Source organism: Neovison vison, chromosome 1, assembly GCF_020171115.1.
Source record: "Neovison vison isolate M4711 chromosome 1, ASM_NN_V1, whole genome shotgun sequence".
Lineage (NCBI taxonomy): Eukaryota > Metazoa > Chordata > Mammalia > Carnivora > Mustelidae > Neogale > Neogale vison.
Window position 1 is genome coordinate 33,922,820 of NC_058091.1, and position 22,971 is coordinate 33,945,790.

Sequence of the window (22,971 nt, forward strand, 5' to 3'; positions counted from 1 at the left end):
AAAATACTAGGGCAAGAGAAAACTTTGTACAGTTTATGTATTTCAAGCATCTCAATTTTACAGATGGAAATCAAATCTAGACCAGTTATCTCTCTTACCTCAAATCACGCAAGTGATTAGTAGAAAAGCTGGAACGAAAACCCCAGTTTTTCCGGCTCTTAAGTATAGAGAACAAAAGGAGGGATGCTGGAGGGGAGGAAGGCTGGGAAGATGGATTAAATTGGTGATGGGGATTGAGGAGGGCACTAGTTATGAGTACCAGGTGTTGTATATAAGTGATGAATCACGAAATTCTACACAGGAAGTAAAATTACACTGTATGTTAACTCACTGAAATTTAAACAAAAACTTGAAACTCTAAGTAAATAAAAAATAAAAATAAACATATAAATAAAAATTAAAACTGAAAAAAACAGTTTTTAAATTTTATAATGTGTTTTTCCATTGTAGCACATCATGGTTATTTTTCCAACAGTAATTATTTTAAAACAGAATCCAGGCAAATGTAATTAAGACCAAACATAACTTCTATATACTCTAAATTAGAAAAATAAAGTCTGCTTTTAAAATGCGTTTTCCTTGAAGACAGGGGACAATATTTTGCAATAAACTTCATTTATGGATTACTTCAACATAAAAAGCATATATTTTATTTAATGCTTCTCAAAAATGCTTTTAATGCTCTTGAGTGTGTGATTAAAGAACAAGTATTTAGGGTAAAAGGCATCCTTTGAGTCTTGAATTACTGTTGTATGTTTTAAGGGAATACATATTTTATTCTAGATCGTTCTTTGTTAACTAAAGCTGGCTCAAAAATACATAGAAAAGATAATCCCTTCCCTTTAGTTTTCTCAATGTATCCCAACTGATTATCATTCCATGGAGTAGAATATATGACATAGATATAATCCTGAATATAATAGTGTATGATCCAAAATTCTAGAAATTTTGCTCCAATTCAATTAAAATACAGAATTCACTCGTGTATTTCAGAAATATATCAGTTATATGAACAAACAGTACATTCCTAATATTGCAAATCCTGAAGTTGTGATCCAAATTCCTTTATTGCTCACGCTCAGACAGAAGCTGCTATTTCAAAATCTAAAATTCCTAATCCTTTGCAAGCAGCAGCTGTTCTTGAAGTCTAAACTCTGCCTGTATACGTATGCCCATATGTATGTGTACTACCCAACATGACCCCCAAGTCGTGTCAGAACAATAGGAAATCTTACACTCACAGATTTCCTGGAAAATATATGAATTCTAAAGTCATCCCAAATCCAAGAACACACACCAATGCAGTCTTCCATACCAGTACCTTTATGTCTTGCAAATGCATATAAAAGTGCCCTTTACAGAGGCAGTTCTTATCAGATGAGAGATCAAATCTTTTTAATCAACACTAACAAAAGATAAAACCCCTACCCACATTGTCCAAAGGCAATAGTATTTCTTTGTCTTGATTCACAAATATTTTTTTTCCCCCCGCTAAAAAGGGATGTTCTTATCACAGCACTTATCAGTCAGAGCTAAGGAAGAAAGGACTGATATTTTTGCCCACAGCCTTACTCTGCTCTCCTGACCAGAGGCAGCTGTGATTATTCTCCTATTTAAAACTTTGGTGCAGACAGCTTGGCTGAAGGGGCAAACTGAGCCTCCCCATTTGCAGGAGCCCACACTGTGAAGGCACAAGCATCTCTATCGTTGCCAGTCCTGTCATCCCACTGAGATAAGCCAGGGCACCCTCAGTGCCCAAGAGGCCGCAGAAATTCCATGCTTTGCAAATTCAGAAAGGGACAAAGGAAGGGTACAGGAACAAGTCAACAATCAACTGACATTCCTGAATCTCCGCCAGAGAGCCGGCAGGTTCAAGAGTGCTTGGCCAACGGGGGTGGGAAGCCATGGAACCGTCTTTTAATACACCGAGTGACAGTGCAAGGACAGTGTTTTCTCTCTAAGTGGAGTACGGTACAAGCTCTCCATCACAGGGACAGTGCACTGACTACTGTACTTGACATTAAATACACTCTGTTCTACATTATTTTATGTATGTGTACTACCTTAAGTCCTAATAAACATAAACATCAAACTTGAGCAAGATACCCTTTTAATATTACATACAACTTCTTTAGATCATAGGTGTGGACAGTTTCCCTGGTCTGGGTGAGCAGGTGTTGAGACGTAGCATGTTAAACTACACAGAAGCTCACTTCATTAACATGAGTAATGTCAAGTCCAAATAGTGACATATTAAACCAGAATAATGACTGCCAGAGAGAAGAAAGTTCATGTTAATAAATAAATGCACCAAATTTTGTGGCCATATTCTCTTCTTTGAGACCAAATGAAAAATTTCTGTTCAAAAAGACAACATTCCCATAAAACCCTAAAGCACCAGCAACTAGGGACACAGGACCAGGACATTTTTCTCTACCAGAACAATGAAAATGTTACCATGGGGGAATATTAAAAATTATAACAGTGCTCACTCGAGTGCTATAATTAAAACCGTGTCAACATTTTGCTTGTAAAACAGGTTTTTCAAGGGAGGTTGCACATTAACCATTATAGCTGACTACAGACATATAAGACACACAGGCTATTTTTTCCTCTAAGAAATATATTTCAATAGAATCAAATCTGATGAGGCCCCAGATTCATATATTGTCAGAAAAAAGGCCTGACATATTTTAAAAAGGATATTCAGCTTAGTAGATATGATAATAACACATATTCCTTCATTGTTCATTTAAAACTTTATGAAGTTGGAGACTAACAAATGCTCTTATTTTCATCTTCAGCATAAAACATGTGCCTGGTAATACTCTGGTTTCTCTTCAAATAGTATAAATCTTTTGCCTTTTACTAGAAATTACCATAAAGAAGAAGGGTTAGGAGGTTTTTTTTTAGGGTTTTTAAAAATATATATGATGTCTACAGCTTACTCTCAAATGGCTCAGAAAAAGCTCTTGCTCTCTTTCTCTCCCCCGTCCCTCCCTCTCTCTTCCTCCTCTTTCTCTCTTGCTATGTATACACACACACATAAAGAGACAGAGAGAGATACAGAGACAGAGAACACATGATAGAGCAAATGAGGTAGTTTGTTCAAGAAATGAGCAAATCATATCAGGGTTCTTTGTACTATTCTTATTCTTGCAAATTTTAAGTTTGAAATTATTTGGAAATTTTAAAAAATGGAAAAAAAAAACAGGAAAAACCTGCACCTGATAATCATCTTTATATATACTTTTACAAAATACATACCACAGAGCATCAGAAGAAAAGCTCTTGAGACCAAGGGTGTCTCCTTCCCCAACACATAGGACGGGAGGAATCACAACAAAGTGAGGCCTGCCACACTTAAGTTCCAAGTATTTAGGACAGCAAATAAAAAGGAACCTGAGATGTCCTTTGGTTCAATCTTATAACACCAAGAGGATTTGTCACAAGAACTTTTTAAGGATTGTATATCAAAATGAAGAGAAAATAAACATAGGTAATGAGATGAAGTTAGGATACTGTGATGTCCTTTCCACCTGTGAGAACTGGCCACAGTTTGGGATGATCTTTGAAAAAATAATAGAAAGAACCGTATGAGTATGACTGACATTGGACCATTCATTTGGCTTCTCATCGGGAAAATAAGTGAGTTGATGAGAGTCTCTTCTACCTGAAGGATATATGTCACCTATAGACCCATCAAAAGTAGTATTTTAAAACATAATCCTCCAAACTTCCTATAGGTGGGAGAGGCAACCACATTAATCACTAGGTCTAGATTACAAGCACCAGCTTTCCATAGCACACATGGTTTTTATAAATCTCTTTTTAGAAAAACAAAATGATTTTTTGGGGCTATAATTCTATATTCCCCAAATATATGCATGAGTGTGTGCACATGAAAGTGTGTATGTACCTAAGACCACATGCATACAACCGGGTTATACCATGGACTTTTTCTCCCTGGAAACAGCTTTGTTCAGAGCATATTATCTGACTTAATGGTTACCATCACATGTAAAAATAAAATAATCTCGAATAACACACATTTCAAATTTGTAAGACAACTGCTTAAAGGTACTATATATTTAAAATCTCAGAATGATGGGTGCCTGGTGAAAGTTCTGCCTTTGGCTCAGCTCATGATCCCAGGGTCCTGGGATCGAGTCCCATATCAGGCTCCCTGCTTAGCTGGGAGTCTGCTTCTCCCTCTCCCTCTGTCTCTTCTCCCACTATGCTCCCTCCCTCTCTTAAATAAATAAAATCTTTAAAAATAAACAAGATTTTATATGTCAGTGCAAATATTTTGCAACACTAGTCGCATATAATTTTACCTGAGGACTGTCTCCCCCCTCCCATATCTAGGGGGTAAATATAGATGGGGAACATATCCTACAGGGCAATAAAGACAGCCAACGTCACCAGTACCAATGATGCTGCAGGGAAAATGGAACCTACTCTTGGTCTCCTTATATGTTAGCAAAATACAGGAACAATTAGAAATCACTTCTTCTTGCCCTCCAGTGATCTGATACAGGTCTCTAAGACAAAAAATAATACTCATTTCCCTCATCACTGATGGCATCGGAGTGTTTTCTTGGTGCTGGACTAATAACAATAATTAAAATCTTAGTATCTACATATTTATATGTGAGGTCCTTCTGAATATCAAAGCGACTTTACATGTGGTCAGTCTTATATTGTTAGAACAGCACAGGAAAATGAAGGAAGGCCAACTTGGTCAACAGAATAAAACCCTGCTACATCCCATTGACAACAGGGACTGGGGTGACCCTCCATGGGTCACAACATTTTGTATTGTTTCCTAACTACTGTATCCAATGAGGATGGATTATCAGGGTGAAAGCTGAAATGGCCAGGAAAACGTAATGCTTTCTTCTACCACTAATTGGAATGTGCCCATAGAGGTAAATGGGATACAGTAGAATGGGAGATTGGACTTGATGTCTAAGACCTATTTCTGCAACTTAACTTACTTGGGCATTTATGAAAAACACTAGTATACTGAGCCTCAGCTTCAGCATCTGTAAAACAAGGATGATGTTGGTTAAATCACACGGGTCTCCACAGGACTCAGGGAGATAACATGACAGTGCTTGACAAACTACAATATTAGGCCATATACAGAATTAATATGATGGCAAGGTGCCACCAAAAGATGGAACTAATCCTCAATTCAATTATCCTTTTCAATTCATGATAAAGGCAGCCCATTCAGACTATTTTTATAGAACACCATATTGCACGATACTGGTATAAATTTCAAGAAATCGCTGTAATTGATAAGAAATTTGCTACACAGTATTACATACCTCACAGGGTGTAAAGTGAAAATAAAAGCATGACAGATAATCTGTTGCAGATTATGAACAGAAATGGGCTCGGTAATTCTCACTCAGTAATTTAAGGCCTGTGGCTTTGTTCAATCCCAAGTCAGAGAAGAATGAATGCATGGAAGGAAGGAAGAAAAGAAGGAAGAAAGGAAGGAAAAGAAAAGTGAGATATAGACATAAACCTAGTTTTTCTGCATAAAACTCAGTGTATATTCACTTTCTTCAGGTGCCTTGAATCTCTCATTAAAAATACTTGAATTCATGTCCATTAAGTCCCCTCAAATCTCAACTCAGTTCACTGGGCAGCGAGGAAAAAAAAAATATATATATACACACACATACATATATATATTATATATATATAATATATATATATATAAACTAAGCCATCAGGCTTGAGACAACTGAAATAATGATTGAGCTGATTACTTTTCTTTTTGTCTTGTTGCTCTGGGGAAAATGATATAACCATGAATCTTTTCTTTTAGTATTTTTTTTATTCATCCATTCCTCAATCTCTTGTTGAATGCCCATTATGCGCAAAGAACTTACTTAATTAGTGAAAAAGAAGATTCTAATCAGTTCACATACATACATCCTAATTTGCCATTCACTTCCAAGCTCTATTAATACGATAAAACTCCAGGCTTACTCTTGACCTCAAGTATCTTAACATATCCCTGAAAATATACACACAGAATACTGGAATTAGAGGAAGAAAAATCCTGCAAATTTGGAATCCTGGAAATTCTGCTATTGTAACCAGATTTTCGACACATGCAAAAACCCTCTTTTAATGTTGCCATTTCCTTCAAGAGTGTTTTAAATATTGCTGGTACATGCATATAAGTTTTATGGTTTTAAAAAAGCTCTTTAATTTGTAAACATGCCCTGGAGCATCCTGAGAGCATCAAGCCTTTGAATATTTTTTTATGAACTGATTCAATAATAATGAAGCAATAGCAGTTTCACTGGCACACAAACTCCCCGCCCGAAATTAAAACTGTAATGACCAAAAGGACCTCACAGACTCAAGCAGCTGCCCCAAGTCACCAATACAGAGATAGTCAAATCCCACAGACAAAAGTTACTATGATGGATTTAGATATCCCCAAAGTATCTAAGCTTGCATTTAAGGTTTTAACGCTGGCAGCCTCCAAATAAAAAGAACATTATCCTCAGTGGTCACTTTCAACGGTAATCTAGAGCTACAGAGCGCAGTGATTGCAGTCGGGAGTCCCCTAACTGAAGTGTATGACTAAACATGGTTGGGGGCCAGGCTCTGCTATCCAGGGAATGAAGCAGACGTGCCAGGACTGGGAACCCAGAGCCTATATTCTCAGTGAGCTGCACAGAATACACATAAACGTGACTCTCACCACTGCCCACCTTCGCTAGGGGAATTTCAGCTTGGCTACTGACGTTTAAACAGAATATTTCACACTACGGTCTTTAACAACTAGGATAAAATGAGGGCTGTGGCAACAGTGAATCTTCTATTCACCCCTTGCAACAACACTGAGTATAATACACAAGTAATATTTTTGTCAAAGAAGATATGTTCTCCAGCACAATTAGCCTCTGTTCTTTGGCCAGTTGAAGTAGCTTGGACAACCAAACCATAATAGTCATGTAAGGAAGACAGATGTGTGGAAAAACAGGCTCAATAAGGGAGAATCAGTGGCTTGACAATATCAGAGGACTTGGGGGCAATAAAGGGACTGCAGTGGATCAGTGAAGGAGGTAAGGGAGTAGCCATTCCAGGGGCCAACCTGGGAGAAGGCTCTGCTTCAGCCCCAGCGCCTGGCACCTGACAGGAAACCTCTAAGTGTTTGCTGAGCAAAAAATGGTGGGAACTGAGACACTACAACTGGGAGAAATCACAGATATGAGACATTTATATTATGTTTGAAGGAATAAGGAGTTTAAAGAACAAGGGGAACTTTGAAGGTGGAGTTAGAAGAATTGAAGAGGAGAGAGAAACTCATGAAATGCCCTGACCCAGCCCCAGGAGCAGAAGAAATGTTATCACAGGTCAGGAGATGGAATGTGAGGCACTCTACAGGACCTTCTCAGGGGGATATCAAGGCTGAGGGGATACGATGTTGGCGCACAGAGCCAACGTGAGAGCACAGCCGTGCGGGTGTGGTGGAGGGCTCATGAGGACACAGGAAAAGCAGTCTATCTGGGACATTAGTTTTCCACCATTAGATATAAGGTACAACAGATGAGGGAACATAGGAACCCAGTCAGGCTTCACCCCACAAAAAACCTTGAAATAATGAGCTATACACTTCCTTTAAGAACAAACAGTCTTTGGGTAAGTCCCGGGAATTTGCAAGCATAGTGACTCTACAAAATAAAACCATTCGTTGTCCCAGAGGCCATAAATTAAGATCAAAACTGAACCTCATCCTACTTTTTTAAAAACCAGAAACTATTGTCTGATTTGACATTTCTCCCCAATTACCTTTTAACTTCCCATTACTTCAGCAAAACAAGACATAACTAATTGATAATTTTACTAAGCATCCCTGAGGGCTATTCTGTCTGTGCTGTCCATAGAGCTAAACAAAACTAATCACTCGTGGTCCAGTGTGGCAAAGAATCTGATGAGACCGTGTGTGTGTGTGTGTGTGTGTGTGTGTGTACTCCCAATGCTATTCTCATTCCTTTTTAAATAAACATTTTAAATAGCACTGTTGCTTAAATAAGGACTGTATTAAGACCGTAACTGAATTCAATGACTTAATTCATTTTCGGAGCCTCTTCAGGTGAAACTGAATATCACTTAATGGCTCTCTTTACCATTCAAAAATGAACAGCTTAAAAAACAAAACAAAACAAAACAAAAAACCAACAAAAAAAAACCCCACACACATAAGAAATAAATAATGTGAAAGAGAATCCTTGAAGTGAAATTGTAATCATTATGATGCTGTCACCTTAACATCTATAGACTTAATTGTTTTACAATTGACTTGACATGAGAGAAAAATGTCCAAGGCTGGGTAGAAATACGCTGCTGAACGTTCACTGGGGGGAAGGACACTGAAGACAGCCCAAACGCAAAAGCAGAACAATGAGGCTCGCTGTCAGGTATCTGATCCAGGAGACCGGTGTTTGCAGCTGGGAGACAGCAATAATGGTTTTTATTTCTTCTTTTCCTCTATTGTCCTTTTTAAAAGGCACGCCACAAAGCGGAGTGGAGTGAGCCACATACTGTAAACACCAGCATTAGGAGGTGCCGCCTAGGCTTCCAACCGCAAGAAGTTACGGTGCTCAACGGACACAAACTCATCGTTGCAACTTCTAATAACCTCCTCAGTACCACAGACACATTTCTGTCTCCCTGCCTCTCCCTCTCCCCCACACACCCCAAGAAGGAGGATAAAGGACGACGCTGCACCTGGAAACAGGAAGGCAGTGGTGGTTGGAAGTCCCGGGCTGGCTGGTTAGTATCCGAACCAGAGCAGAGCCTGCGCGTGAGCTGCTGCATTAGCAAACCGGCCCCAGCACCCCTGTCGCTCACACTTCCCCACTGCACAATCGGGATGGAAACATTTGCTCTATTGGAAGGCAGTGATAAGGATGGATTTTTAAAGTTTCCATTTTTAAGTGAAAATGAAAGAAAAATGCTCTTCTAGATGTGTTTTGCCTTTGAGCTCCATTTGAAAAAAAGAAAAAAAAAAAAGGCAGAGAAAGCTGCTGTGAAGGTCACCGAGTGAAAGAACTTCCTCAGGGCACAGAATAAATTAAATCCCAAGGAAAAAATAAAATGTGATTTCCAGAGTGTGAGGCACAAACTCCAAATGACAATGATTGACAGCCAAACTATATCCGTGCAATATCCAAGACTGCACGTTCTCATTTACCTCAGTGTAGCCAGCAAGCGCCCATTAAACATCCGTCTGATGCCCAAATTAACCTTCTTGGCAAACTGAAAGAGGCACAAACTATCATAATCAACCTTTCATTATCACAGCAGCCTCTAGTTAAAGGGTCAGAATAATTGTGCCATCAGAGCCTTGATTGTTTTCAATCAACAGACGGCTGGAGTGACAGCTCGGTGATGGAGGGGTCTGATGAAACCGCACCAGGCCTAATCAGAGCAGATGAAAGGAAGGCATGATTGGTGCAAATGAACAGTCGTGCCTCTCCTTTTCATTTACAATCTGAAATTACTCTTAAATTTGTGGGGTTTTTTTTCCTCCCTTATGAGCACCACTGAAAGAATGTTTGACTTATTATGAGTTCTGACAGTGCAGAGTTATAAAACACAGGTAGGGTTATCAGCTGAGGCTTTAAGTGGGTATTCAGCATAATTCTAACAAATTCACTCTTGAAAAGCACAAAATGACTAAAAAGGCTCCCAATGACCTAACCTCTCAGCACTGTTTGATTAACGGACCCATTTATTCCGCTGGCATTCTAAATGATGAGAAGATAAAACCGAGGGCAGAAATACCCTGGAAATGTTTTCTCTCGACCCTCTGCTCCTTGGCTTCGGTACCAGTTCCTCTGCCCCAGATCCTTCCTGGCCTCGAAGAACACGTTAAAGGCTCAAAAGCACTCACCCATCAGAGGATATGCGTCAAATAGGGGTTGTTGTTGGCTGAGGACATAAAGCTATGCTGGGAACCACAAGAGTAGGAAAGAGACTAGAACACACCTAATGTTCATATCCAAAAGAACATCTGGGAAAAAGGAATATGAAATTCTGTGACAGGCTAGGCAGAACTTGCCCTAAAGGGATTTGGAGAAAACTGAAACAATGTAAAACTGTATTTACATAGCGGTTATTTTTTTTTTAAGATTTTATTTATTTATTAGAGAGAGAGAAGATGAGCGGGGGGAAGGGCAGTGGAACAGGGAGGAGCAGACTCCCCACTGAACAGGGAGCCTGACCTGGGGCTCTATCTCAGGACCCTGACACCATGACCTGAGCCAAAGGCAGACGCTCAACGGACTGAACCACTCAGGCACCCCCCCCCATGCAGCAGTTACTGTTAACAAACTACAGACATTAACATCCTTAAAAAATTTAGTGACAAATGGAATACACACTTGGAGTGGCAAAAGTAAGCTTTTAACTTCTATTTTTTTTTTTTTTGCCTTGAATCTTGAGATCAGCCAGCCAATTATGAGAGTATTAGGATTCAAGACAGTACTGCAACACAAAGGAAAGCCTTTTAGTGGCAAAGATGAATATGCATCTAGTTTTTGTCCGAGTGTCTCCCGGTGAGTGTGTGTACAGCGTGAACCCCACCTGCGCGTGTGGAAGAGACAGGGATGGGGCGGCTGCTGGCTCAAGATACAGGGTAGTTTTTAACCTCTCCACTCAAAATTTTTACATAAAACTTAACGCCATTTTATTTGTTGGATTGTGAGTTGAAATAATGGCTGAGGGGCACCTGCGTGGCTCAGTGGGTTAAAACCTCCGCCTTCAGCTCAGGTCATGATCCCAGGGTCCTGGGATCGAGCCCCGCATCGGGCTCTCTGCTCAGCAGGGAGCCTGCTTCCCTTCCTCTCTCTCTGCCTGCCTCTGCCTACTTGTGATCTCTGTCAAATACATAAATAAAAATCTTTAAAAAAAAAAAGAAGAAGAAGAAACAATGGCTGATTAACAGTTATTAAACACAGCCCCAAATTTTCCATGCGATATTTAGCAAAATCTAGACATCTTTTATGAGTCCACGGGTCTCCACAAATGTACACAGACTGTACAAAATTCCCACAGTTCTACATATGTGAAATATACTTCAAGCAGGATGTTGCTGACTGTCCTATGACTTTCTTTCTGCAGCACCTCAAAGTTTGTTTTGATTGTTATGTAAGAGACAAATCGCAGAGGAAGCTATCTGGCGAAGGGCTCCCTCACAAGTATCTTTCAAGGGCCCATACGCTCCGGCGGCCACTTTACTTCGGCTGTGCACACTGGCATCTCCAGCAAGCTGCCCAGTGATAGGCACTCCATCATCGCCTCATGGATAGTCCTTCTCCCGGTGTGGTATTGGCTCTTTTATTTTAATTTTTTTTAAGATTTTATTTATTATTTGAGAGAGAGAGAGAGAGAGAAAGACAGAGACAGTGAGAGGGAGAGAACACAAGTGGGGTGAGGAGCAGAGGGAGAAGCAGACTCCCTGCCGAGCAGAGAGCCTGACCTGGGACTTGATCCTGGGACTGATGCTTCACTGACTGAGCCACCCAGGCACCCCACGGTATTGGCTTTTTAAGGCATGACTTCCTTTGCTCAGAAGACAGTCTGTGTGTTGACCAAAGAGGAGTGACTTCAGGATACTGACCTCATAAGGAATTTGAAACAGGATTTCCCAGATGGCTCACAGAGCATGAAGATGAAATCCAAGCCAACCTGGGTAAGTGCCTATCCTAACCCCCAAAACCCAAGAAGTGTGGAACTGATTGTTCTCACGTACCACACAGTCTATGTGGCTTAAATCTTGCAAGAAATGAGGAAGGCAGAAAGATTGTTCTTCTTTGGCAAATCTGATAAATCAACCCCTTTGTTTATTATTTAATTGGGTTTCACTCCAAACAGTGAATAGTCCCAGAAGTGGGCAGAATACGAAACCGCTCACAGTCCTCCACAAGTCCAATGTCATCCTCACAGCCAAAGAGAGGGACGCCTAAATTGTGTTTGCGTCTTAACGAAGTGCTGTCCTTTCTGGATAAAGAGGTTCAGTTTTACTTTCAGCTGTGAGTAATTTCCCATTGTGATTGGCTGACTTATAGTCAATTTAGTATAATTAATGCCGAATTACATTGTAACTCACATAGAATTACAAATTAAAAGCTATATTAAGAGCAAATGAATTAATCAAAATTAATGATATTATGCTCACTTGTTTTAAAGTGTTAATAAGATAGGTCCTTCTAAAACGTTTAAACTTCAGAGCACCATTCATCACTCCTTCAATTACCTGATTTCCTTGTGTGGTCAGAGGAGGTAGCATGTGGGCATTTTTCATCAACAAGAACACACACACAAAGATGTGTTCTCTAGCTTGCAGGGCACCTTTTGGCTTCTATCCTTGAAGCACAAGTAATGTCTGTGTCATTTACTGACACTGATATGTAATATTCCCTCTAGACAAAGGGAAGCAAGGTCCAGATTTTTTAAATATTTTTTAAATTAACATATAATGTATTATTTCAGATTTTTAAAACATTTTTTAAATTAACATATAATGTATTATTTCAGGGAAACAGGCCTTTGAACCATCAGTCTTACAGGACTCACCGTAGCACATACTCTACCCAATGTCCACCATGCAGCCATCCTATCTCTCCCACCCCCTCCACTACCGAACCCTCAGTTTGCTTCTTGAGTTAAGAGTCTCTTACGGTTTGACTCCTTCCCCCATCCCATCTTGTTTCATATTTCCCTTCCTTCCCCCCCACGGCCCTGTCTCTCAAATTCCTCATATCAGGGAGATCATATGATAATTATCTTTCTCTGACTGACTTATTTCACTTAACATAATACCCTCTAGTTCCATCCACATCATTGCAAATGGCAGGATTTCATTTTTGATGGCTGTATAGTATTTCATTGTATATAATTACTACATCTTTATCCATTCATCTGTTGTAGACACCTAGGTTCTTTTCATAGTTTGGCTGTTGTAATGTCCAGAATTTTTGATATCTATCTCTAGAATTCATAAAGAATTTTTTTTCCTAAGAGGATTTTTCTTCTTGATTATGTTTTGTCAGAACGTCAAAGTCTGTTCCCATTCCTCCAATGTACCACCCCAAGTCACAAAGTGGTGGTCAGACCAGGGAGTAAAACCTCAACCCAGAGAATGTATGGCTCTGTAGCGTGGGCACAAAAGAAGTCTGAGAATTATCTTTATGAACGCTGCCGATAACCCTTATCTATTCTAGAAAGGACACCATTCTCCTCTGGATGTGCCAAGTTGAGGTGTTCTTTATTTTTACTTGAAGCTAAAGTTCTGGAGGCAGGAGCAGGAGAAGCAGTGGGTGGGAATGTCAGTATTCAACAATCAATGTCAAGGCGTCTACATCTCTTTTGAATATAAATAATTTTGGAGCCTCTGAGCCACTCCATGGTTAATTTTAGATCTTGTCCCTGAGAATGCCCAGAACGGGAACTCTCTATGGTCTCCAAAGCCTCTAGATATTCAACTGGCCCAATAAGGATTCCCATAGAAATAGTCTGGGATGCAGGATATGGGTCACAGACTCCTTTCTTCTGGAAAGAGACTAACATTTATCAAGTCCAATAAAAATTAACTTTTCTCTCCTTTTCTCTTAAGCCCCATATGTAAGCCATCACCAAACTGTCAATTTCTGTTGTAAATTTCTAAATTTTCAACGTGTTGTTCATAAAATAAAAATATCATGATTATTCATTTCCATTCATTCCATCCAATTTCCAACAGCCTGCAGACTTCCCACCACAGTCTGTATGGCTGCAGCAAAAATAATGGTGCTCCAGGTTCTCTTTCAAACCGATTTAAATCCCTTGATGGGATTTTAAAGTGATCCTCCCTTATGGGACTTCTCTTCATGCTTCCTACTTCATCCATCACCTGTGCCTCAAAGGAATGCAAGGGGGCTCCCTGACTCAGCCACGATTCTCCAGTCACTTCTCTTCATCAAACCACCTAGAGCCCCAATTTTCCAGGCTCTGATAAAGAAATACCCTTGGCTACAATTTCTCTTACTGCTTTTATTGGAGTCCTGTTTGCGACTTTCCACAAAGCCGTTCAACAGGTGAAGACGAAAACTGGTAATTTACTAGGAAATGTATACTGCTAGATTACTCATTATAGATAAATAGAACCTCTTCGACATATGAAAAGACAAGTCAGGTACTTTGAGTTTCTGTTTTCTTAGGGATCTGATATATTTCAAGAGCACACAGAGCAACCTCCGTTAAACATACACTGTGAAGTGAGTCAATCCCTTGCCCTCTGTGAGCTTTAGTTTCCTGACTTGTTAAAATTTGCGTAGTATTTGCTTTCTCAACATTAACAGGCTGAAGACAGACTCAAATGAAATTATGTATGGAAAAATGTTTTTTAAAATATGAAGCTTTCTGGGATTGTAAAGAATAGTTATTGTTGCTATTATTAATGAATTTCTGGTGCCTAGCCTCAGGGTCTCTACCTCATATATAGCTTAGAGTTGGGTTTTATTTTTAAATCCCTGATAGCCCAGGTAGCAGCAAATATTACTGCAGGCCACCAATGCAGAAGTAATATTCTCCAGCCACCTTTTTCCTTCGCACAGCAGCAACAACAAAGTATCAGTGTGGAAACAACATGAATCACAGTGAAAATTAGAAGCAGAGAACATAAATATGTCATATCTCATAAATCACCTTGTTGTTCTGTTGTGCTCATTTAAAAAAAAAAAAAGGACAAAACCCCCCGATTACCTCATGAGAACAGCAGCGCACAAATACAAGTTAGGTCTCCTGTAATTTCTGATAATCACTGCCCCTCACAGCTACTTGACAACGCACAGCTCTAGTGCTGAGGATTAGCTGAAGCAAAGTCCCTCTGAAATGAATGGGTCAGGCATCTTGCAAAGGCGCACGGCCCAGGCAGAGTAAGGCAAGGCCACCAGTCAAGCTCCTCTGGAATGTGTCCTCCCTGAGGAATTAGCTGCCTGTACCTCAGGACAAATGACTAAATACACCTCAGGAAGCTTGGAGCACCCAGCCCTGAACTAGCAGTTCTGCTCAGTGTCCAGCTGGGGGCCCTCAGAGGATAAAACCTCCTCAGGGCACAGCACTATTTGGGATTCGAAGGAGCCCGGCAGTTTGTTCTCCTCCCTAACACCTGTAAGAAGGAAGGGGAGATCTCCCTGATTGGAGGAAGTTGAAAGGCAATGTGGGGAGTTTGGGGGGGTAGGAAAGGAATAAATGAAACAAGATGGGATCAGAGGGAGACAAACCATAAGAGACTTTTAATCTCCCAAAACAAACTGAGGGTTGCTGGGGTAGGGGTGTAGGAAGAGGGTGGTTGGGTTATGGACATTGGGGAAAGTATGCGCTATGGTGAGTTCTGTGAAGTGCAAACCTGGTGATTCACAGACCTGCACCCCTGGGGCTAATAATACATTATATGTTAATAAAAAAAAACAAATTTAAAAAAAGGATATACTGCAATTCAAAAAAAGAAGAAGGAGGAGGAGGAGGAGGAAGAGGAGGAAGAGGAGGAGGAGGAGGAAGGGAGATATCCTCCTTACATTTGGAGTGAAGACCGTATGTAGCAGGGAGGGAATGCCAGATGTTTCAGGAAGAAAATTGAGAAATGGTACACATTTAATTAGGTTAAGGAAAGGGAAGTAAAAAAATAAAGTGGGATACCATGAAGATACCCAGAAAGTACCTATCTAAAAAAAAGTAATGCCTCATGAGTATATGACATTGAATTGAGGAAGGGTGGGGATATAAGGAAAGATTATAGTCTCGTCTGGGGATAAGTGTTTTCAGGCCGCAGCATTATTCCAATTCTAGTTACCAAGGTCCAAGTGCTAAAAATGAGAATGCTACTCACAGAATTTTCTGATTAAATGACCGCCCACCCACCAGACATTAAATGACCAGATACCCACCCAGTCTGATCTCTTTGAGGTTTGCACTGCACAACCCTAACTGATAGAGGTTTGCAAAGCAGTTTAGCGTGTAGGGACAATGAACAAGAATTAACAATGAAGAAAACAGTGAGGAAAAGGGAAAGGGATGCTACGTCGTGTTGAAATGCCCAAACAAAAGCATTTCATTTTCCAATGTACCCAGATCATGTCAACAAGCCCCAAATTAGCACATTATTTGGCACAGGTCTGTCCCCAACTGGGAAGGAATCAAGCATAGTGGGAAAGAGTAGCCGGTGGGAAGCTTCACATCAGACTGTAAGATCCATGAAAGCAGGGCCACGTCAGTCCTTTCCACTCGGACTGCCCAGAACCCACCACATAGCAGGCAAAAGTAGGACTCAGTAGCCCACGACCGGGCGGGGCAGACACTCAACAGTATTTGAAATAAATGTAGGGAGGAAGGAAGTCCCTGCCACAGAGCCGAGTCAGAACCAACAACATGGCACAGATATGGGGGAGGCAGGCTTGGCCACTATCCTTTCAATCTCTGGAACCACAACAGAAAACATGAATGATCCAGCCCTGCCAAAATTGTTTTAAAATAACAGGAGGCACGCCTGGGTGGCTCAGTTGGTGAAGTGTCTGCCCATGACTCAGGTCATGATCCCAGGGTCGTGGAATCGAGCCCCACATCGGGCTCCCTGCTCAGCCGGGAGTCTGCTCCTCCCTATGTCTCTTCCCCTCCCCCTGCTTGTGTTCTCGCTCGCTCTCTCTCTGACAAATAAATAAATAAAATCTTAAGAAAAAAAAAAAATAAGGGGCACCTAGGTGGCTCAGTGGGTTAAAGCCTCTGCCTTCGGCTCAGGTCATGGTCTCAGGGTCCTGGGATTGAGCCCTGCGTCAGGCTCTCTGCTCAGCCTCAGGGTCTCTCATATTAACTCTGTGGCTTATATATAAATAAGCCACAGAGTTAATTTGGTACACCTCTGTGTCCATCACTCCCAAGTACTTTTGAGTTTCCGCTCTGAATTTAGAAGCTATAGGCCCAAGATTAGAAGATGAATTTGATCTCTAGCCTTGTTACTTCTGTTTTTTCCATTTGCACCCCAGGACAACAAAGCAATGATAAACGCAGAAGCATTCTTGAAATTGTGATATGATATTCAAAAACAAAGTATTACGGCAGTACTGTTTAACAAAGAGTGCTGTTCAAAGTCCTTGTTTCTCCCTGGCCAGAAGTACATTTGGGTCAATTTATAAAGTAAGAGATAAAAGATGAAAGCTGTGTATATCACTAGTTTGTCTACTTTCTAACCATAAAGGGATAGTCGCTTTTTGTTTGGGCTCACCTTCTGGGATTCCTTCTAAATCAAACTGTAAGTGGGTGGTTTTGTGGTATAGATAAAAGCCTGGAAGGGCCTTGTCAAAAACACACGGCATCTGAGGTTGTTGACTACTCTAAACAATGTGTGGCTCGCGTCTCTAGAGATAGAAAGTAAATGTGTTACTAACAGTATGACTTGTGGAACCAAATTTCCAACAAAAATATAAGGAAACATGCAGTTCTAAAAAGCCAAACTCAGGGGCGACGCCTGGGTGGCTTAGTCACGTGAGCAGCCGACTCTTGATCTCAGCTCAGGTCTCCATCTCAGGGTCATGAGTTCGAGCCTGTGTTGGGCTCCGTGCTGGGTATGGAGCCTACTTCAAAAATAAATAAATAAAAATTTAAAGAAGTAAGATAAAAGGCCACATTCATTTTGTATACCAATTCCTAGAATAAACACAGCCCAATGTAGGAATAGTAGGATGTATTCTTATCCATTCGATACATTTTAATATTCAACACATTTTAATATGAAAACTCCAAATTATTGTTTTTATTTATTATTTATAGAGAGCAAGAGACCAAGGCAGTGTTCAGTGCAAACATATAGGCACAACCTCTGCCTCTGGGGACACACAGTCAAAGACAAATGTAAACATGATTACCCCCAACCCCACATCAGGGGACTCATCCCTCTTGCCATTCTAAAGTAACATGACCTGGGTAAAGGAGACTCTCCCTGCTGAGAGCTGATCCCATTTAACATCGGTGATGTGACCCCTGAATTGTTTGGTTAAAATATAAAAGGAGGGGCCCTCAACCCAAGGTTAATAATGACAGAAAGCATTGATGTATATATCGTTCTTCTAGTAAGTCCTCCTCACTGAAAACAGCATCAGTAAATAAATTAATAAATTGAAGAAAAAACAAAGTTCTCCACATTCAGAGATAAAACTAAATTAAATTCCTCTAACCCAATAGTAGAATATTTCTGGAAAGCTTTTTACCCCAGGATCTAGCTTCTAACACCATACATAGCACATAATAGGTGCTCAAGAAACAGTCACTTTTATTTCCACCAACTATCTTTATCCATTTTAAAATATCCTTCTTGTTTCAGAGATGAAATAATAATCCAGAGAACTGAACTCATGGTTTAAAATCAGGGACACCTGGGTGGCTCAGTCAGTTAAGTGTCCGAATTTTTATTTCGGCTCAGGTCATGATCTCAGAGTTGTAAGACAAAGTTCTGTGTTGGGCTCTGCACTCAGCATGGAATCTGCTTGAGTTTCTCTCTTCCTCTCCTTCTGCTATTCCCCCTATTTTCTCTTTCTCTCTCTCTAAAAATAAATAAATGAATGGGTAAATAAATAAATAATTTTTTAAAAAGTCCTAAGTTTCCTTCCTATTTGGGGTGAGGCATGGGAGAGGAAAACCAAGTTAACAAACATATACTTGGCCTTCCACACTCCAGCATGGTTTGGGGCATTTCCTAGGTGCTCACAAATAGTGATGGACAGAGAACCACATCTTCTCTGTGTGCTAACAAATGTAAGAATTTACATCATACTTGGTCTTTTTCCACTCCCATGAAAAGTGATCTCTGAGACTTCATTATGATAAAAGAGAATCCGGGGTAGAAGAGGCAGAGAATGCATTTTCTTCAGGAAAAAACTGGATTAGCCAGAACTTCCTATGAAAATGAAAACAGACCCTATACAGGGGAGTGGTATGGAATGGTTTCATTTTTCACTCAAGTTTTACAGCAGGACCCCAGCTCGGAAGTCTGAAACTCTATGTTGAATCTAACAGGAAAAATTTAACAAGACCCTACTGAAACCAAAGCCCTATGTTAGAGCTAAGACCCGAAAGCCGAATAAAACTGGTGAAGATTTGCCAGGTCACGAATGTATGTGACCTCATGCCCACGTTTCCTCTCCAGTTGATTTGCCCATTTTTAGTCTCCTGTTTCTTTGAGCCCCATAACAAATTTGGTCTTTCATCTGGAACCTAGAAATCGCTGGCCTTGAAACATCAGACTAAATTGTTAAGCTGAATTCAACTGAATTTTTTAAAAAAGCATTTTTCTGAGGGGAATTCAGTGCCCTTATACATTAACGTGTGTATACAGCGCAAGTCTCTATGTTACCCTATGAATGTAAAGAGAAGGTACCTAACAGGCCAAGAAGTTTCAGGCCAAGGAAGGGAGGAAAAAACCATTTATGGGGATGAAGAAGCCCTCTGTGAGAGAAGAGACTTAAAGTTCAAAAAGGTCAGGTGGGGGAGGAAAAAAAAAAAAGAACAGATATAAGGCGTAATCTTAGGGGATTCCACACAGAATGGTTACCACAGCCTGCAGCACATTTTATCAGGAAAGAAAGTGGAGAAGGGACAGCAGGAGAAAGTAAGACAGAGTTTGTTCAGTGAGAATAATTGAAAGGTTCTTATGACGTCTTCAGAGACAGACTGCGTGAAATCTGGTAAATAATGAAAATGAGACCTTTTACCAAAAGAAAGGGGAGGTCCTAGATTATATTATCAGTTGACAGTGGAAGAAGCATATGTGTAAAACATGTGTGCACATGTGTGTGCATGTGCATGTGTTTACTGGGCTCTCGCCTTAAGTTACTAGTTGCACATATTAATCAAAGAGCATGACCGCTCCATCCGCTTCTCTATTACCTGTCCTACTTCGTGTCAATTTCCTGTCTCCTCTCCCACCCCTTGCTTCACTGTTCTTCTTTCAGACATGGGATGGGGATTTGTCAAAGTCAATGAGCACTTTATTACAGTGAGAACGTTCCGTAATGAACAATTCAGCGATTTAATGAGATTCTGTAGATCTGTCTCCAGCCTGTCCATCAAGATTCACTCCTATAAAGCACCCTGACACTAATCCTCTGGCATACCCAATCTTCACCCTGGGCTGAATATTAGATTCTTCCATGGTATATTGCATTACTAGTATAACCTCAGCAAAAATGATGAACTTAACTATACTTGAGGCAATATAGCTGGTCTGATTTAATTTTTTGCTATTGGGTTGAGTATGAGGGAATTACTTATTTACTAAGATAAAGCAAAAACAGTTTCTTATTGCCTGCTGAATGCCTAAATTGATCATATTTATGTGACTCTTGTAATTCTTTCTTGAGGACCAAGTACAAAAAAGATATTGCCTGCAGCAGAAAGCAGTTTTTAAAATTCTACATGATAATATTAGTAACCTTTAGAGAGGCAATTATGATAACTCTTATGTGGACAGTATGGAATTATTTTTTGGTTACTCAGACATCTGCACATTATGTCTCTGGTAGTTCCTTCAACCATGCCACAAAAAGAGATAGAAGCCACAAGGATGACTGGCTCAGATCTCAATTCGGTTAGAAATAATTAAATGCGAACTCATTCCAAGTCTTTCTTTTTCCCTTTGGGAAGTGAAGAAAAGTTTGGCAATCTCCCATTTTGAATTGACCAGAAAATGTTGATGATTTGCATTTATAGGGGAGAACCACAGGTAACTAAAATTCATACCAAAAACTCATCCTGGTGCACCTGGTGCACTCATCCTGGTGCACCTGGCTCAGTGGGTGAAGCCTCTACCTTCGGCTCGGGTCACGATCTCAGGATCCTGGAATTAAGACCGGCATTGGGCTCTCTGCTCAGTAGGGAGCCAGCAGCTTCCCTGCTTCCCCTTCTCTCTCTGCCTGCTGCTCTGCCTACTTGTGATCTCTCTCTGTGAAATAAATAAATAAAATCTTAATTAAAAAAAAAAAAAACTCATCCTTACCAATTTTTGACCTCTGCCTGAATAAACTTTATCAGAAATACTTAAGAAACAGAATAAAAGTATGGCTTATTCTTTTTCCCTACATTTTCTTTGTCAAGACAGCATGGAATGCTGGAGAGATGAGGGCAGGTGTCTGCAGACATGATCTGTAGGCTAGCTCTGTTCTGTAACCCTGAGGAAGGCACTGAAACCCCATTTTGCTCATCTGGAACACAGAGTGATAATGACTGTCCTTCAAGCCCACTGTGACAATTAGTCAATAAGAAGAGTCCAGGTCCTGGAAGGCCCTCACAGCACCATAGCTCCTATCCTCAGTGGGGGAGCAACAGTAAAGAAGAAAGTTGCTGATTAATGTAATACAAAGAGAGAAATAAGGGAGAGAAAGACACCAGGAAAACTATCAGTGAGTAGAGTCAGGTGCTGGCTAATTAACAGCTACCTCTGCCTGTCCTGGCCAGAGTTAGAGTACTCTCTATATGTCCTTTGCTAAAATAACAGGAATTTAGTGTCCAATCAGCTAACAGATAGATGACTTTGTATTTTCTCTTGTCTTCCATATATAAATCGCATGAACATATATATAAAAAAGTATATGAACAAAATGTATATTTTATTTGTTTTTCTCTCATGTATTCCGTCTATAAATAAATTGATCCTGAAATCTTGAAGGTATAACAAGATGGCGAGCCAGTGTTCAGAGAGGGAGGTGGGCGAGGTAAAACCAAAGGGATAAGATGGGCTTTGTTTCCCAAAGACACCATGTCGATTGTTCAAGTAAAGGCAGTGGGGATGGGCAGAAAAGGGTTTAAACTGAATAATCAACTCGAAAACACAAAACATCCTCCATCCCCTAGACAAGGATGTTTGGAAAGAACGCTACGTCAGGAGAAAGGCAGGGTTTAGGAAAATGGCAATGAATGCAGAATGAACTAAAGGGGGAGATTTTTCCACTGCAGTGCAAGAAGAGCTTCATTTCATTTAAGGTCCAGCTGCTCTCAGCTGGTACAAAGAAATGGTTCTGAATTGTTTACAGGAAAGCCCCAAATCTATTCTGTTTCCATTGGTCTTAAATACGCATAATGGTGCTTAACAATCCGATCTTCTCATATTCAGTTTAAGAAACTATCTTCACTAGGAGAAAAGAAATTCTTGACTCTTTCTGATGTAACCCCCCCCCTTAGGTTTTTGAGAAGCCCCAGCGAGCGTCTGAGAAACCACACCTTTGACCGCTAGAGTTAAGCCGAGCAGGGGCTGAGACCTCCGAGCCCTGAGGGCTGGTGTTCTCCAATCACTTGCCCACCAAGGGAGCATGACTTCTGCCTTTGACCCTGAGGAGAACTGAGCCAGACAAAATAGTTATCATCGTTCCTCAGCTGTTCAACTTTTAACCATTCCCTGCCTTTTCCCTGCCAAAAGAAGACCCACACAGAGCGCCTTACCTGCCAGATCTGCGCTTCACTCAGGGAGGTCAGGCGGTCGCTCTTCAGAACCTCCTGGAGCAGACAATAAGGAAGCGTTAGAACGTCTTCTGGGCGACTCTTCAGGAGCTCAGAGAGATGTTTCACTAAGAAATCGATCACTGCCTTCTCCAGCAAAGTGAGGTTAAAGAGGTCAGCAAGTCTGTACAGATCCAAGTAATTAAAGCTATTTAATTCCTGGGTGCCAAAAAAATAAAAACGGGGGGAAAAAAAGATCTCTTAGAAATTAATCCAAGAAAGAGCAGGCAAGAAATTCAGACTGATTCACTAAGGTTTTATGACAGGAGTGGGGGAAATAGGACTCCACTGGTAATGTAAAAAAAAAAAAATCCTATAACTATGACTTTGGCAGAGAACTGCATGTTCTAGAATTCATCATTTCTCCTTACTTTGTCCCTCTTAAAACCCATATATTTAAAGACATCTTTT

General features: G+C 40.5%; 1 protein-coding gene across 7 annotated transcripts in view; it reads right to left on the reverse strand.

Moving 5' to 3' along the window:
• The window catches only part of KLHL32 (kelch like family member 32), a 196,829-nt gene that overhangs the window by 70,542 nt on the left and 103,316 nt on the right, over positions 1–22,971 (reverse strand). For 4 of the 7 annotated variants that reach the window (XR_006384202.1, XM_044245302.1, XM_044245293.1 and 1 more), the window contains one exon: positions 22,504–22,719. The exons of 1 other annotated variant lie outside the window; for it this stretch is intronic. Coding sequence is in view for 4 of the 6 variants with exons in the window: in XM_044245302.1 (XP_044101237.1) it covers positions 22,504–22,719 (216 nt within the window). In the remaining 2 variants the exon portion in view is untranslated. Of the gene's footprint in view, positions 1–22,503; positions 22,720–22,971 lie in introns of those variants that run through there. 2 more of the 7 variants (XM_044245312.1, XM_044245341.1) reach the window with 2 other exon arrangements.